General features: G+C 35.0%; 1 protein-coding gene across 4 annotated transcripts in view; it reads left to right on the forward strand.

The window, feature by feature from the left end:
- Positions 1-15,507, forward strand: part of LOC106870288 (uncharacterized) — a 45,552-nt gene that overhangs the window by 21,696 nt on the left and 8,349 nt on the right. For all 4 annotated transcript variants that reach the window (XM_014916309.3, XM_089365180.1, XM_014916310.3 and 1 more), the window contains 9 exons: positions 1,000-1,065; positions 1,412-1,613; positions 3,551-3,663; positions 5,468-5,599; positions 6,655-6,843; positions 7,101-7,171; positions 9,892-9,990; positions 12,731-12,804; positions 14,466-14,620. In XM_014916309.3, the coding sequence (XP_014771795.1) occupies positions 1,000-1,065; positions 1,412-1,613; positions 3,551-3,663; positions 5,468-5,599; positions 6,655-6,843; positions 7,101-7,171; positions 9,892-9,990; positions 12,731-12,804; positions 14,466-14,620 (1,101 nt within the window). The remainder of the gene's footprint in view (positions 1-999; positions 1,066-1,411; positions 1,614-3,550; positions 3,664-5,467; positions 5,600-6,654; positions 6,844-7,100; positions 7,172-9,891; positions 9,991-12,730; positions 12,805-14,465; positions 14,621-15,507) is intronic.

Here is a 15,507-nt window from a genome sequence, read left to right on the forward strand (position 1 = left end):
CTATATATTTGGTCTTCACTTCAGCTTTATCATTACTTTAGTTTCTTTATCAAAGCTCTTTCGTCATACATCCTGTGACGCTCTATTTCACGTGCCTCCTCTTATTCTACTTATTCCACATGCTTTCACATCAAAGATCTTGCAAAACAAGTGCATAGACGTAACATTTTGTGTTTATTTTCAAGCCAGTTCTGATCAGACATTTCAGTTGTGTCCATCTATTTATTTCCATCACTGTCTCTCGAACTACATTATTTAAAATACCCTTCAGTTCTCTCTGAAAGTACAACACACTTTCTTAAAAATATAAATTTTAAAAAATGTATTAAATAATGCATTCTTGTAATATACCATCTGGAAAAAAATAGAATGGTATGGATGGAACCCCTTTAATCGTAGTTTCACTGGGAATAGAAGAATAGCATACTTTACTACTGCTACTACAATCTGTTATAATTCAATCTGTTTGGACATAACAGCTAGATCTCTGAAATTATGCCATATGTCTTAGGAAAATTAAATCACATAAGTGAAAACTATCAACTACTATTTCTAGTGATCCTTCTAAGAATTTGAAAGAATACATTTCACATGTATTCTTACAAACTACTCCTGTGAAGTCCATCTTCTCAGCCAGTCTGACTGTGGCCATGCTGGGGTACCAACTTGAAGGGAGTTTGTTTTAATCAAACATATTAACCCCAGGATTTACTGTGAGTCTCTTTTGCCAAACCACAAAGTTATGTGGATGTAAACACACCAACACCAGTTGTCAAGTGATGGTGAGAGGGGACACACACATAGATATTTACACATATTTTTCTGAAACATTGGAGCATGATGAAGTCTGAACATAACGGAATGGCCATTGTTGGCCTAAGCCAGACTGCAGCATTCCTACATTTATTCATCCCAATTCTTGCCTACCCTAAATGATATCTTTATGCAGTTTTTTCTATTTCTTATTTATTTATTTTATTTTTTTATTTTATTTTCAAGAAATTAGAACTCACAGCTGATGAGGGTAATGTTTATCCAGGAGTTTTATCCCGGAAAGCTTTTGAGGTAAATAATTAAGATATTCTTCTCTACATGATTGGTGTTGTATTATTTATATGTATTTCTTCAGGGTGGGTTTACAGCTGGTTGGTTAAGCAGTTCACATCACAACCACCATGGATTTCAAGTTCAATCTTGTGCAGTGTGTTATGGTATCTTCTATTATATCCTTTGGGACTGTGGAAACTGCAGCAGCCCATTATAAAATGTTGATATAAATGTATGTTGCGTATGTATTATATGTATGCATGTACGTGTATCTCTTACCAATGTATTTCCTTGAAGAATGTAAGCAACAACAATTGCTAATAATTCATCTCAGAACATTCAAATTTTGAAATATATTTTACAGAATACATTCCATGGACCGTTGAAACTGTTTGGCAAAATTTTGTACACTCAAATGCAGGATGGCCATGTTGAGAAAGACCTCATTACAAAGGAACAATTTGTTAAAGCTGGAAAAGAAATACTGAATTTACATGAAGTAAATGATCAGAAGAAATACTACTTCAGGTTATTTGCTTTAGGTAAAGATGTATTAACAAAGGATGGTAAGACATTATTGTTGTTGTTGTTGTTAGCAACTCTTTTGTTCTCATATTTCTATTGAAATATACTGTCTTTGTTTCAATTAATTTTAAAATAAATTTGTCAGTATTAAACTAGTGTTAGAAATATAAATTAACATGGAATTTTGATGGAAATTTTAAAATTCAGATCACTTTAAAACAGTTAGAAATGGGCTCAAATGAGTTGATATCGAAATGGTTAGTGGATTAGTAGCATCAGAAAACAACTCCTTGCAGTGTTTCTTTGCATTTTAAATTCAAATCTTGCTATGATCAAATTTTCCTTTTTATCCTTCCATGGTTGATAAAGTGTATCAGTAATGTACTGGAGTCAATGTAATTCAGTGTTCAACAAATAAAAAAAATACTGCATGATCTAAGCTAGTCACCAAAATACTTGAATAAAGTTTATCACTTATTTAAACCATTAAATTGTACAGAAATAAATGTTCAGAATTTCATGCTTATACAGGCTACTGTGTGCCAGTTCATCATTATCTTCAGCATTTGATGTCTGCCTTCCATGCTGCTACAGGTTGGATGATTCTGTAGGACTTTGCCAAGCTCTAATGTCTGCTTTGACATGGTTTCTATGGCTGGTTATCTTTTCTAATGCCAATAACTTTACAGAGTATATTGGATGCTTTTCTCATGCCACCAGCACTTATGGGGTTGCCAAGTAACTTGCAAAAAAAAAAAAACCCCACCTCCACCTTGACTTATGGATAGGGTGCAAGAGAGGGATGTGGTTTAATTCCATGAACTGAGAGATTAGAGTATGGTAGGACAGGAACAGGCATGTTGCTGTGGAGGATGGGTGGAAGTATCTGGAATGATGAGGTATTAGGGTGTATTTTTGAGGTACAAGAGGGCATGTCCAGGAATTGCAAAAGAAATTAGAAGAATGGAACCTAGCTTGATGGAGAATATACTCAATGTTAAAATAGCAAGCAGTTAATAATGGTTTCAAATTTTGGCACAAGGCCAGCATTATCACAGAAGAGGCTAAATTGTTTACTTCAATCCCAGCTCAACTGGTACTTATTTTATCGACCCCCAAAAGGTAAAGTCAACCTTGGTGGCATTTAATAATGCAAGCAGTTAATAATGGAAAGATTCAGAAACTTGCTGGAATTTGATCATACAGGATATGAATAGAATAGGAAAGTAGTAGTAGTAGTAGTAGTAGTAGTAGTAGTAGTAGTACAGTGTCTATAATCAATGAAGATACATCAAATGAAATTGTAGTAACATTTCACTCCCCTAAATGTGAGTAACTGTGTAGCTCCTCTACAACAAGAACCTGCTTTGTCCCATCCTCTTCTCTCATACCATAACCCTCTCCTGTCTTCTTAGCATAAAACTATCCTACCTCTTTCAGTTTCATAGTCTTGCAGATTGCATGGCAACTCCACTAATGCTGGTGGCATGAGAAAATCATCCAGTACTCTCTGTAAAGTGGTTAGGGTTAGGAAGGGCATCCAGTCACAGAATAGAAATCATGCCAAAACACATTGGAGCATGATGCAGTCCTTGGACACATTGAATCCTATGGAACCTAGATGTTAAATGATGAGGATGATAATTTCTATTAGAAAGATGAATTAAAACTTTAGGTATAATACTTGCATTTGTTGAATTAGTAGATTGATCAAACAGGAAGTTCATTAGAAAGCATAGGTAAATTGTTAACTAGGTGGGATATAGTAGTGCTGTAAATATGTTTCCATAATCGTGGAAGTGGAAAGGAATACAGTCTTACTTTTCTTAATGCCTAATCCAGAGTGGTGCTAATATAAATTAACTGAAATTGCTGATTATGATTTCTTGCAAATAATAATAAAGTTAGGATTTGTATTGTATGAAGTGAATAAGAGAAACAGTCAAGTTTGATCTATGTACAATATCTGATTTTGCAGATAGCAGAGATCTTGTTGTTGTTTGTTATGCCCTGGCTTTATCTCTGTCTTCAATTCCATATTCGCAATTTGCAAATAGTGAAGGTTGTCTTGAAGCCATGGTGAACAGTATGGTGAGTATTATAACCATTAAAATTTTTCACTTGTAAGATTTCTGCTGTTTTATTATATTTTTCTTATTATATTGTCTTCATACATTAGAAATTACAATGCCAAATAAAACTATTTAAATAATACATTTTTGAATAGTTGCCACGAATATAGTTGGGTAGATTTAATCTGTCACCCAGTTTAACACCAATACATAGCCTTGGGTGCCTTTAACATAGTACACTCTGTTGTAAATTATATTTCTAATCATGGTGATTTCATAAAGGTTTAACCCTTTAGTATTCAGATTACTCTGCTTATTTATTTACATTGCTTTGAATTAATCATGCATTATCTTGTAGCTTCAAGATTTTGATGATGTGATTGCTTATTTTTTCAATGACATTTTAGGGTAGGTGTGATAGGCTGGATCTGGCCAGTTTGAACATAAAATAGGTAGAATATTTGAGTCAGATATGGCTGGTTTAAATGCTAAAGGGTTAATACTGTCCACTTAACAAATTCATCATAGACCTAGATTTACTCAGAAATCTTGGTTCAACCTGAATCTATGGTAGAATGCACTCACCTGAAACCACACAGTTGTAAAGCAAGCTTCTTAACCATACCTGTTGTGTTCAAATGCATTATTATTGCTTCCTTGGTTACTTTTACAATTAGTATGGGAATTTGTTTGCAACCTTTATATGAGTATGATGTTCAGTGACGGGGTAAAAGATATAGAGCAGGGGTTCCCAACCAGGTGTGACTCGGGTGTGAATACTCAGTGGGTACAAAAAAGAAGGCAAGTCTAGTTTAAAATTGCTTTTTGGAATAAAACTAATAACTTCAAAAAACAACTTTGTTGTATTAAAGCACACCGAAAACTTTACAATTCTACATTGTGTGTGTGGTTTAATTTTTGAACAATAAATTACTAGAAAGTTGACATTTTTTATCTTCAAGTGTGATATTTTTGGGGGGATGCAATGATTAATCAAATATTTCTTAGGGATAAGCGAAATCGTGATGGCACCTGTGCCCAGTGTTGCCTTTCTGGCACTTGTGCCCGTGGCATGCGTAAGGACTTTCGAGCGAGATCGTTGCCAGTGCCCCTGGACTGGCTCTTGTGCGGGTGGCACATAAAATACACCATTTTGAGCGTGGCCGTTGCCAGTACCTCTTGACTGGCCTTCGTGCCGGTGGCACGTAAAAGCACCCACTACACTCTCGGAGTGGTTGGCGTTAGGAAGGGCATCCAGCTGTAGAATCTCTGCCAAATCAGATTGGAGCCTGGTGTAGCCGTCTGGTTTCACCAGTCCTCAGTCAAATCGTCCAACCCATGCTAGCATGGAAAGCGGATGTTAAACAATGATGATGATGATGATGATGATGATGATGGGGCATAGAAATGGTTGGTAACTGCTGTTGCAGAAGCTGAACTCTGAAGCTAACACTGCCATAAGATTTCAATCATAGTGGCTGTTGTGAATAATGTAATTTTGGCTACAAGATGTTCGTTAGTTGAACCATTTATCATAGTTATGTAAAATAGATATTCTGCATTCATTGAATCATTAATGTATTCTCAACAAACATATTGACATTGAAATTGGTGTTTATCTATACCAAAATATTTAAGTCACAATCTTCATCTTATCTGATAAATTGTTGATCTGCTCAATAGAATTAGATGCCATTGCAACACATACTTAAATGATCCTTAAAAGTATGGTCTGATAAATATTTCAAAATATTTATCAGTCACAATGTTGTGAAAACCATATATTTTATGTATTTATTTATTTATTTATTTATTTATTTCAGTTTGGTATTCAAGAATCTATAAGTTATGAAGACTTTGAACGCTGGATGGAAAAACACTGTCCACATCTCTTTAGTAGTGTTCATGAATGGGTTCTCTGCATTTTAACTGGATCTAAGTCTCATACAGAAGAAGTGAGTTTTTATCTAAGTTCTTCTGATTATTGAATGAATGTGAAAATCTACAATAATTAGTGATACATAAAATGCCATGTGAAAAGCACTTTGTAAAGTGGTTGATATTAGGAAAGGCATCCAGCCATAGAAGCCATACCGAAACAGACAGCTCTCTGACTGGCCAATTTCTGTTAAACCATCCAACTCATGCCACCAAAGAAAACAGATATTAAACAATGATGATGAGGCATCCAGCTATAGAAACTGTCAAAACAGACAATTGGAGCCTGGATAGCTCTCTGGCTGGTCAGCTCCTGCCAAACTATCCAACCCATGTCAGCAGAGAAAACAGATGTTAAACAGTGATGATGATGATCCAATGTGTTAATGTATCCAATAAATATTTAGTCTAGTGTCTATCTGTAACTGATGTCCACTCTGTTTTCACTTTGGTATCTAAGATTTACAATGATCCTCTAGTTAAACACACTTATATGTAATAGGTGATTCTTGCTTTTTATAGCCTCTAAAATTTATTTTTTTAGTCTTATCTCTCAACACAACTCTGGTTATACATTAAACCATTCTCATTTCTGTTCTTTCCAACCTACTCTATTATTCTACTTTCATTACCTATGTCTCACTCCCATACATCATAGCAGTTCTCACACATGTAACATTCATCTTTCCCTTTAGCTTAGCTATCATTCTTCTCCTCATTAGCATACTACCCAATTACCAAAAGTTCTTCCAAGTACATCTTACTTGAACCACCATTACCAAATATGATCCAAACATCATTTAACAAATCATCACTCCATCTATTTTCTCCACTGACCATTCATAAGAGGATCATGGGAGTAAAGTCGTCAAGGACCTCCTCCATAGGGTCCAATCAGAAGCAACTATCACTACACTTTCTGGTTGGATTCTCAGATATGACTGACAAAGACAGTTAATTTATATTACAGTTACCACTTCAATAACAACCAAGTTATTTGATTAAATTCTTCATTATTTTCAAAATTTTCCACTTCCAATGTTTTATGAAAATTCTCATCAACTCCTTGCAGGTAACTACTGCAGTTCCTGAACTGGATCATATTTTAAAAGGACATTATTTGATCAATAAAACAGTACTATGGTGCATGACAATTTCTTTACCCGGTGTCTACATAACAATTCCAAAGCCTACTGATCTGAGGACACAGCCTAGTGCTTACGCATTTGTTTCCAGTTCAGTACAAGATCTTCTTCAAAAAGTAAGTATAATGAAAAAATGTATTTATGCAGGTGTGGCTTTGTGATTAAGAAGTTTACTTCCCAACCACATAGGGCATATGTCTGCTTCTATAGCTCCAAGCTTGTGAGTGGGTCTGGTAGGCAGAAAATGGAAGAAACTCATCATGTATGTGTGAGAGGGTCTCCTTATCTTAAACCATATCGTTTACTGCTTTCTGCTTACATTAGAATTTGTTATTTTTCTTTACTCTATACCTCTGCCATTCTATGTCCCCAGGCACGTCTTCCACATTGCCAAACATGGAATCTTTTGTATAACAGTAACGATCATGGTTTATCTATGAACAGGTAAAGAAACACTTTTCATTTTGCTTCTATTTATATTTATGAATTAAATGTGTCTGAAAATTCAGATTTTATAGACAAATGCTTTCTCTACTGCTGCTAATTTAAGATAAAAACAGTATTCATCATCATCATCATCATCGTTTAACGTCCGCTTTCCATGCTAGCATGGGTTGGACGATTTGACTGAGGACTGGTGAAACCGGATGGCAACACCAGGCTCCAGTCTGATTTGGCAGAGTTTCTACAGCTGGATGCCCTTCCTAACGCCAACCACTCAGTATTATATATTGATTTTCCTTTTGTTTGTTTTTATAGCCTCACATCACTATTTATTTTCATTTGTTTCTTTGTCCATTTTACCATACTAGTATGGGTTAGACGAATATAGTTCTGAGGAATTGTTTTATGGCTGGATGCCCTTTCTGTTGCTAACCTTTACTTGTATTTCAAGTAAGAGATTTTTTATTTTACACAGATCTGAAAATGCAAATTCAGCAGATGTTTTGTTGATGGAGTGGGTGGGACTACAACAATGTCAGTTCAGGTAGCTCAATGATTTTTAGAAAATTGCATACATACATACACACAAACATGTATATAATACATATATACATACATATACATTGTGTGTGTCCATGCACATTTCTTTGTTTCCATCAACCAAATGCAATCACAAGGCTGGCTTCGATTGCCCCTGGGCTATATAATAAAAAAAACATTTGCCCAAGGTGCCACAGTGGAACTTAACCACATGGTTGTGAAGCAAACTTAAACACACAGTCATGCCTACATCTGTAATGCAGTGGTGGTGTGGTTTGATTTCATCTGTTGAAGATTATGTACATGTCGCAAGGAGTTGTGAGTAGTTCATAAAACAGCTGCTACTTATAAATCTCCCCTGGGATAGGACTCTCAGTCTATCACAGATATTCTCAGATGTTTGTTTTTTTTTTCCTGTTTCTGACAGATGTAGTGAGATAACATTGTGTCTGGCAATGAGAAACAACAAAGAATCTGCAGATAAATTTGAACTCAATACATATGCTGAGTCCAGTATCTTTTATATCCTTTGCTTGGAGTATGTAACACATGTATTCCAATTTATTTATTTTAATTTTTTTTTAGATTAGGTACACTGTATCCCACCATTGTTGTGAGAAGCAACTAAAAATGTTGGCATCAGTAAGGTCATTTGGCAAAAAAAAAAATTGTCTTAAGAAAGTCCTATATAACCCATGTCAGCATGAAAAATTAATGTAAAATGAGTAGTGCAACAAGTTTTCAGTTACCACTGTTTAAGGTATGTCAAGTGTTTGAAACTGAAAAGATACAGGAATGAAAATGGTTGTAAGATGATATTCCCATTGGTAGCACTTGTAATTGTATGTAGAGTTGAACAACTCCAAAACAATTTTAAAGCTATTGTTTGAAATACTTTGGTGGTGTTATTACAATTTAGATGTATTCATATTACTATTCACAACTCCCTTGGAGATGTTTGAGATTTAAAAAAAGAAAAAACTGGTAAACTGGTAAATTTGGATTTCATATTAGGGTGTAGGCTGGGGAACAACATATGTAACTATAGAGAAAAACTGAATGAGATTGTGTAACATACATAAGTGGATTAGCTTTAACTAAACTAAAATGAGACCAGTTTACAGACTCAACATGTCAAGAAGCATATTTTGGTCTTGAAAATAATCATAAATATTGATATTGGATTTAATAAGTTTAGAATTCTGAAAATGGATTAGTAACATCTGTGCTGGATCTCCTAACACTTGAAATGAGATCATGTTGGTAAGCCTAATGAAATGTTTTGAAATATAAATGGGCTTGGGGTGGGTGTGGCACCTACTGCCTAAAAATAGTAGTTTCAATGATTTGATTTACAAAACGATTGATTTGAGAGTTAAATTACTTGTCTCTCACTGTTAGCTTCTTAATAATCTTGTTCATATAACTATGGGTATGCTAAAGATTTAATTTGCTATACATGAGTGAGGTACCTTTTACAAATTTAAAAAAACAATATATTTTATTATTTAAAGTAATGATATAAGCCAGAAATGGCTTTGTATTTCAGTATACAGTTGTTTGTACATCAATTGATAATGTCTGTTAATGGATTTAAATAAAGCACGTACAGACAGGACAAACTCTCCTTTTCTCAAATGTTTCCTGGTGTTTGGAATAGGTATACCATATTTCTGCATGTCGTAAGGAACCACTAAAAGGTTGGTGTGAGATAGGTTATCCAACCATAAGTACCACTCCCAAAAAGTTCTGTCCAAACCATGCTAACATAGAAAAGTGGACATAAAAATGATAAATTTTGAAATTCTTAAAATATTGAACCTTAATTTCAGAGGTGCACTTGCTAGGTAAGTGATTTGATCTGAGAATGTCTGTTGAAAGTAAAACAATTGTAGCATGGAAGACACATCTTAGTCACTCAAAATCAGAATACTTAAATTCACTTAAACATTTATTTGTTGTATGGAGTCAAAAGTTTTGTTGTTTGAAACTGCAACCTGATCACTGATAAAGATTACTCTATCATCCTTACCAGTGAACATATAACAAGTAATAAACATTTAAGTGAAGTGAACAGCCCTTGTGTGTTTTTGAATGGTTAACATGTGTCATCCATGCTGCTATCATTTAAAACCCTTAATATTTTTAATTAACTGGATTTTTTTTTTTTCTTTTAATAGATTTTCCCATCATGTTTCATCTTACAAAGGTTCCTGTGTTACATTGCTTTCATTTGAAGCTAAAAACCTTTATTGTATCGCATCTGATTGTGGCTGGAGGTAACAACTTGGTCTTATAATTCAGCATACTTTGTCAGCTTAAGTGAATGCTCAAAACCTCATAGTATCGTAAAACTTCACATCTGCCTGTTAGTCCTGTACCACATGAAACTACATGACTCAATCATCCTTATTAGCATTCATTTTAAGGAAGTTTGAAACTCTCTAAATCTAAGAAAACTTTAAATTTTTCTCTATAATTTCTCTATTTTCTGTAACACATATTGCTGAATCTTTGCTATTTTTTTTTCTCAAAAGTTTTCTTTGATAAATGGCTGCTAATCATTCTTTGAGTGACAATATATTCCATGATTTAATTGATTAATAAACAACAGAAAAGACTTTGGGGATGATAATCAGAGCAATATATTGATTTATTCCATGCACACATCAATGTCTAATATCTGTCCAATTTTTCAAGTAGCTTGAACAAAATATTACCTGAAGAATGATCATACAATGTATCTTCTGCACATGTTGTTGTTTCAAAAATGATTTTAGAACATGATGTGAAACCTATTAAGTATTTTCCCATTGGATTTTGATCAGTATGATAACCCTAAAAATCTAATTTGTATATAGAAGAAAAGGGAGCTGTCATCTTTCTTATACATGTCTTAGTGTGTTTGTTTTTAGTTGATGTTATTTCATCTAATTAACAACAAACCATTATTTCTAGTATAAATATCTACTTATATTTAAAATAAACTTTTTTCTGCAATACTGCCAATTTTCACAATCTGACCATCCATAGCTGTGTGGTTTAGAAGTTTGCTTCTCAAGTAGGTAGTTTGCAGCTCACTTCCACTGCATAGCACCTTGTCTTCTGTAGTTGTAGGTAGATCAGAGCCTTATGAGTGGATTTGATAGACAGAAAGTGAAAGAAGCTCATTGTGTGTGTATCTGCTTGCTTTGACATCACACAATTGTTATAAACTTGTCACGCTCATATGATGGTGCAGTTTATTTACAAGCTGTTGTGAAAACCTGTCCAGCCATGGAGAGATCTTACCTTGTGGGTATTGGTGACAGGAAGGACATCTTTCCTAGAAAATGTATCTCAACATATTCTGTCTGACCCAGCCAAAAATGGAAAGATCATCAACATTCATCTTTATCATTTTAAAATCCATTTTTCCATGCTTGTTGATGCAAATTTTCTACAGCAAGATACCTTTTCTGTCACCAACCTTCACCATCTTCCAAGTAAAGTCATTTTTCCCCCCCATAGTCAGACATGTTTTCACACAAGGTTGATATTAAAGGATACCACTTGTATGATGGACACGTTTGTTTACAACTATCATGTGATGTCAAGGCAAGGCAACAGTAACACATGCATGCACGCACACATTCATTTAGTTTCTATCTACCAGATCCATTCACAAAGATCTAGTTGGCCTGGAGCTATTGCAAAAGACACTTGCCCAAGGTGCTACATAGTAGGGCTAAATCCAGAACCATGTGGTCAGGAAGCAAACTTGTTTACTGTACAGTGATGCCTTTAGCTAAAGGCAGGTATTAAAATGATGGCAAAAAATACATTGTCCAGATATTTTCTGCTCAGTCATTTCAGGACTTTGCCTTCAAACATTTTCAGTAGGTTGTTAAAAGTTATCATATATCAACAATATATACAAGGAGGTACCCGAAAGAAACTGGAATTTTGCAATATTATTTTATTCACTTAGTTTTACATGTTTATACTTTTATCACCTTCAAAGTATTCTCCATTTGAAGCCATGCATCAGTCCAGATGTGTTTTCCACTGTTCGAAGCAGTGCTGGAACTCTTTCAAATTAATGCCTTTTAATATCTTCATCATTTTTTTTGTTCATCTCTTCCACATTTGCAACATGTTTTCTTTTAAGGACTTTTTTCATTCGGGGGAACAAAAAAAATGTTGCAGGGAGTAAGATTGGGTGAATAGGGAGGGTGGGTAAGCAGGGTCGGCCCATTTTTGGTCAAAAACTGTCTCACACCTCAAGACAGGGTGTGCAGGAGCATTATCATGATGCAACCACCACTCTCCACTTTGCTACAGGTCAGGGCATTTTCGTCTCCCGTAACTACCGTGTAAAATGTCTGGTTAACAGTTTAACCAGGAGGAACAAATTGTGTGTGGACAATTCTTTTCATATCAGTGAAACAAATCAGCATCGTACTTTACTTGACGCACTTTTTGGGGGTGTGGTAACATTGAATGCTTCTGTTAACTTGATTCTAGGTCGTAGCTGTAGCACCAGCTTCCATCACCAATGATGACCTTTGAAAAAAGATCCAGATCAACTTCCAACTGTTCTTTCAGTTCAGGACAAGCATTCTGTTGTGACTGCTTTTGATTTTCCATGAGCAGGCAAGGCACAACATTCACCCTGAATGAGGTTGGTGTTCAAGCAACAAGTGCCCATTCCTAAAGCATGAAAACCACTTGTTAACTTGTGTTTTACTCATGGCAGTGGTCTTGGAAGCTGTTGGAAGCATGACAACTATTTTAGCCGCCATATCCTCAGCAGAAAACAGAATTTCATGGAAGCACACTACTCTTATGGGAATGAAAAGGTTAAATTGCCATTTTGTTGGCATTATCCATAAAATTTCTCTCTACTTCCCTTTCTCCTCTATCTGTTTTTTTCTTCTGTGTCTTTCTTCTGATTAAAAGTTATGATAAGCATTAATTTATTGAATTCATTTCTTCAGTTGAACAATTTCATATAATCTTTGCTTTTGGCACTTCCAGGGAAGGATCAAGACGTTATGGGAATGACCAGTGCCTTTTAATACAGCTACTTCCCATTTACAGAGTCATGCAAGGTAAGTTTAGCTTACTTCCCAACCATGTAGTCTGGGTTCAGTCACACTGCATGGTATCTTGGGCCAGTGTCTTCCACTATAGCCCTTAGCCAACCAAACCTCTGAGTGAATTTGACAAATGTATGTGGTGTTTGTGTGTAACCTTGTTTAGAAGTATCATGGATTGTTGTAAATAAGTATTACCATCATAGAAGTGATGTTGTCTGTTTCCTCTCTTCCATGGTAAAATATCATCTCACCTGGGAAAAGTGGGGGTTGGCAACAGGAAGGGCATCCAACCACAAAAAATCTGTCTCAAATTCCTGCTGACCTATACAAACATGGAAAAGCAGATGTTAAAACAATTATGTTGGTGTATATGTGTGTTTGTATTTCTTTACATTTTTTTTTTTTCAATCCAGTTAACATCTTTGTTGACCAATCCTTCATTCTTCAGACACACCCACACACACACTCTCTCTCTCTCTCTCTCCACATTTTACACTGATCACCTTTCTCTGTTACTGAATTATCTCTATATAATTCAGTATATACCTCTCATTTTCCCCTCACACTCATGCAATTTATCAACCCACACATCATCTCCCTTTCTCTCATCCTGCTGCTCTTTATCCATTTTCTCTGTTGACACTCATCACCTACTCTCCCTTACCTTTCCTCAACTCACGAATCATCAATCACCCATTCCACTTTTGTCCACCATTCACTACTTTCATCCCTCAAACACATTTATCAACAACTCTTCAATCATCATTCTTTATATTTTCTCCCTCATTCATAACCCCTACCTCCAACCATCTCTTACTCTCCCCATACAATCTTGCAAGTTTACCCATCTGCACTGCCTCTTCTGTCCCCAATCATTTCTATTCACTTTGTACTTTAAAGGTCTATCCTTAGACCTTATCACCAAATAGTTTATCTCTCTTTCCAGCTCCACCTCAGTTACTCCCACATTATAGAATGTGAGCTTCTGTCACACTTTCACCTCTCATCTCCTAACATAAACTTGCCTCCCTTCTTCACTGTAGCCCCATTTAGTCAAAGGGATATTAGTTTTTCAAGCTGCATGGTGACCTCACTAGTACTGGTGTCACAGTACATGGTTACAGCATTTGGAAGGGCATCTAGTCATACAAACCATGCCAAAGCAGACATTGTGTATTCCTTGGACTCATTGGATCTTGTCAAACCAGCTAACGTAACCTATGCCAGTATGGAAGATCTGTCCCCTATTAAAACAGTACTGTTTATTTGAATTTACAATATACATTTTGTCGCATGAAAGCTCTGAAAGATAAGAAAAAACACACATTGAAAGACATGCTTCTTTAGTTTTGTCATACCATCATTTCTTATTTTATGTTATATTTAAATCCATCAGTGTTAAACCTTAGACAAGACTCACCACTCTGTATAAATACAATATTATATCTAACATCATCAGTATTATAACTAAGTATTAAGGCATGGTTGAGAAAGCAATTTCATATTTTTCTAAAATTTGTTGAAGTGTTATCTAGAAGATAATTAATAATGATAATGATTAATTTAATTATCCTTATTAATCAACACCGACACAGTTTGACTTTCATAATTATTCCTTCTCTTCTTTTGATTAATCAGATTTGTTTTAGTATCTATTGATTCTGTTTATATAGCTGGACCAAATATGCTTCTTTGGAATGAACACAACAGAGAAATGAAGAAAGGTATTCAGATAGGCCGAGATGCCAAGTCATTGATTTTGGAAATACCTTCTGAGTTTGATTCCATAAAACATTATGGTGTTACATGTAAATTACACAGAGTTGAAGTAAGTACCTGTTCTTCTAGAATTTTTATTCTGTTGTTTTGTTTTCCCATAATCCCAGCACAAATCTAATCAACTAGATCTTATGATCAAAAGCATTCCAACAATGATCATCATGCTTTTTAAGAGTGTCTAGGATTGCATTATCTAATGCATAGTTTAAATTTTTAAGATGAAGTGTGATTTGAGAGATTTGGTAGTTATTTCTAACAGGTCAAGCAACCATATAGATTTTCTCTCATTGATTTGTTTAAATTTTATATATTCTTTGATCTGCAGGTGTGTGTGTGTGTATCCTTTAGTGTTAACTGTCAGAAGAAAGAGTACTTAAAGCTGTAGTTGAGGTTAACGATATTCTTATTTTGGTTAAGTCATAACTTGCATGAAGACCTTGTGTACCCAAGTGAAAATCAGAAGTAAGAGGCTGACTTGATCAAAATAAAAATATTACATATACATATGTTATTGCTTAAAACAGTTTAATTCAGCTCCGTGTCACTCAGTTTTGCAGAAACCCAGTTCATTCAAGCTCAAAATACCTAATTTGGTAATCTGACCTTGAATGAGTTAGGTTTCTGTAAGAAGCCTGTGAAACTCTGAGTTGTAAGGAGCTGAATCAAACTTTTAAATAATAGTGTATGTAAATCCTAAATGTGTTGAATGCCTTTTTCTATTCATTTGTCCACTCATTCGCATATATATATATATTGATTAATTGGCACTCCAGTTACAACAACAAGGATTCCAGTTGATCCAATCACATCCTGTTTGTGAAATTAACATGGAAATGGCTGAGCACTCCATTGACACTTGTACCGTTATCATAGTTCATGGGGAAATTCAGCATGACACAGAGTGTAACAAGGTTGGCCCTTTGAAATACAGGTACT

The sequence above is a fragment of the Octopus bimaculoides genome, chromosome Z, assembly GCF_046866305.1.
Source record: "Octopus bimaculoides isolate indiv1 chromosome Z, ASM4686630v1, whole genome shotgun sequence".
In the NCBI taxonomy this organism is placed as follows: domain Eukaryota; kingdom Metazoa; phylum Mollusca; class Cephalopoda; order Octopoda; family Octopodidae; genus Octopus; species Octopus bimaculoides.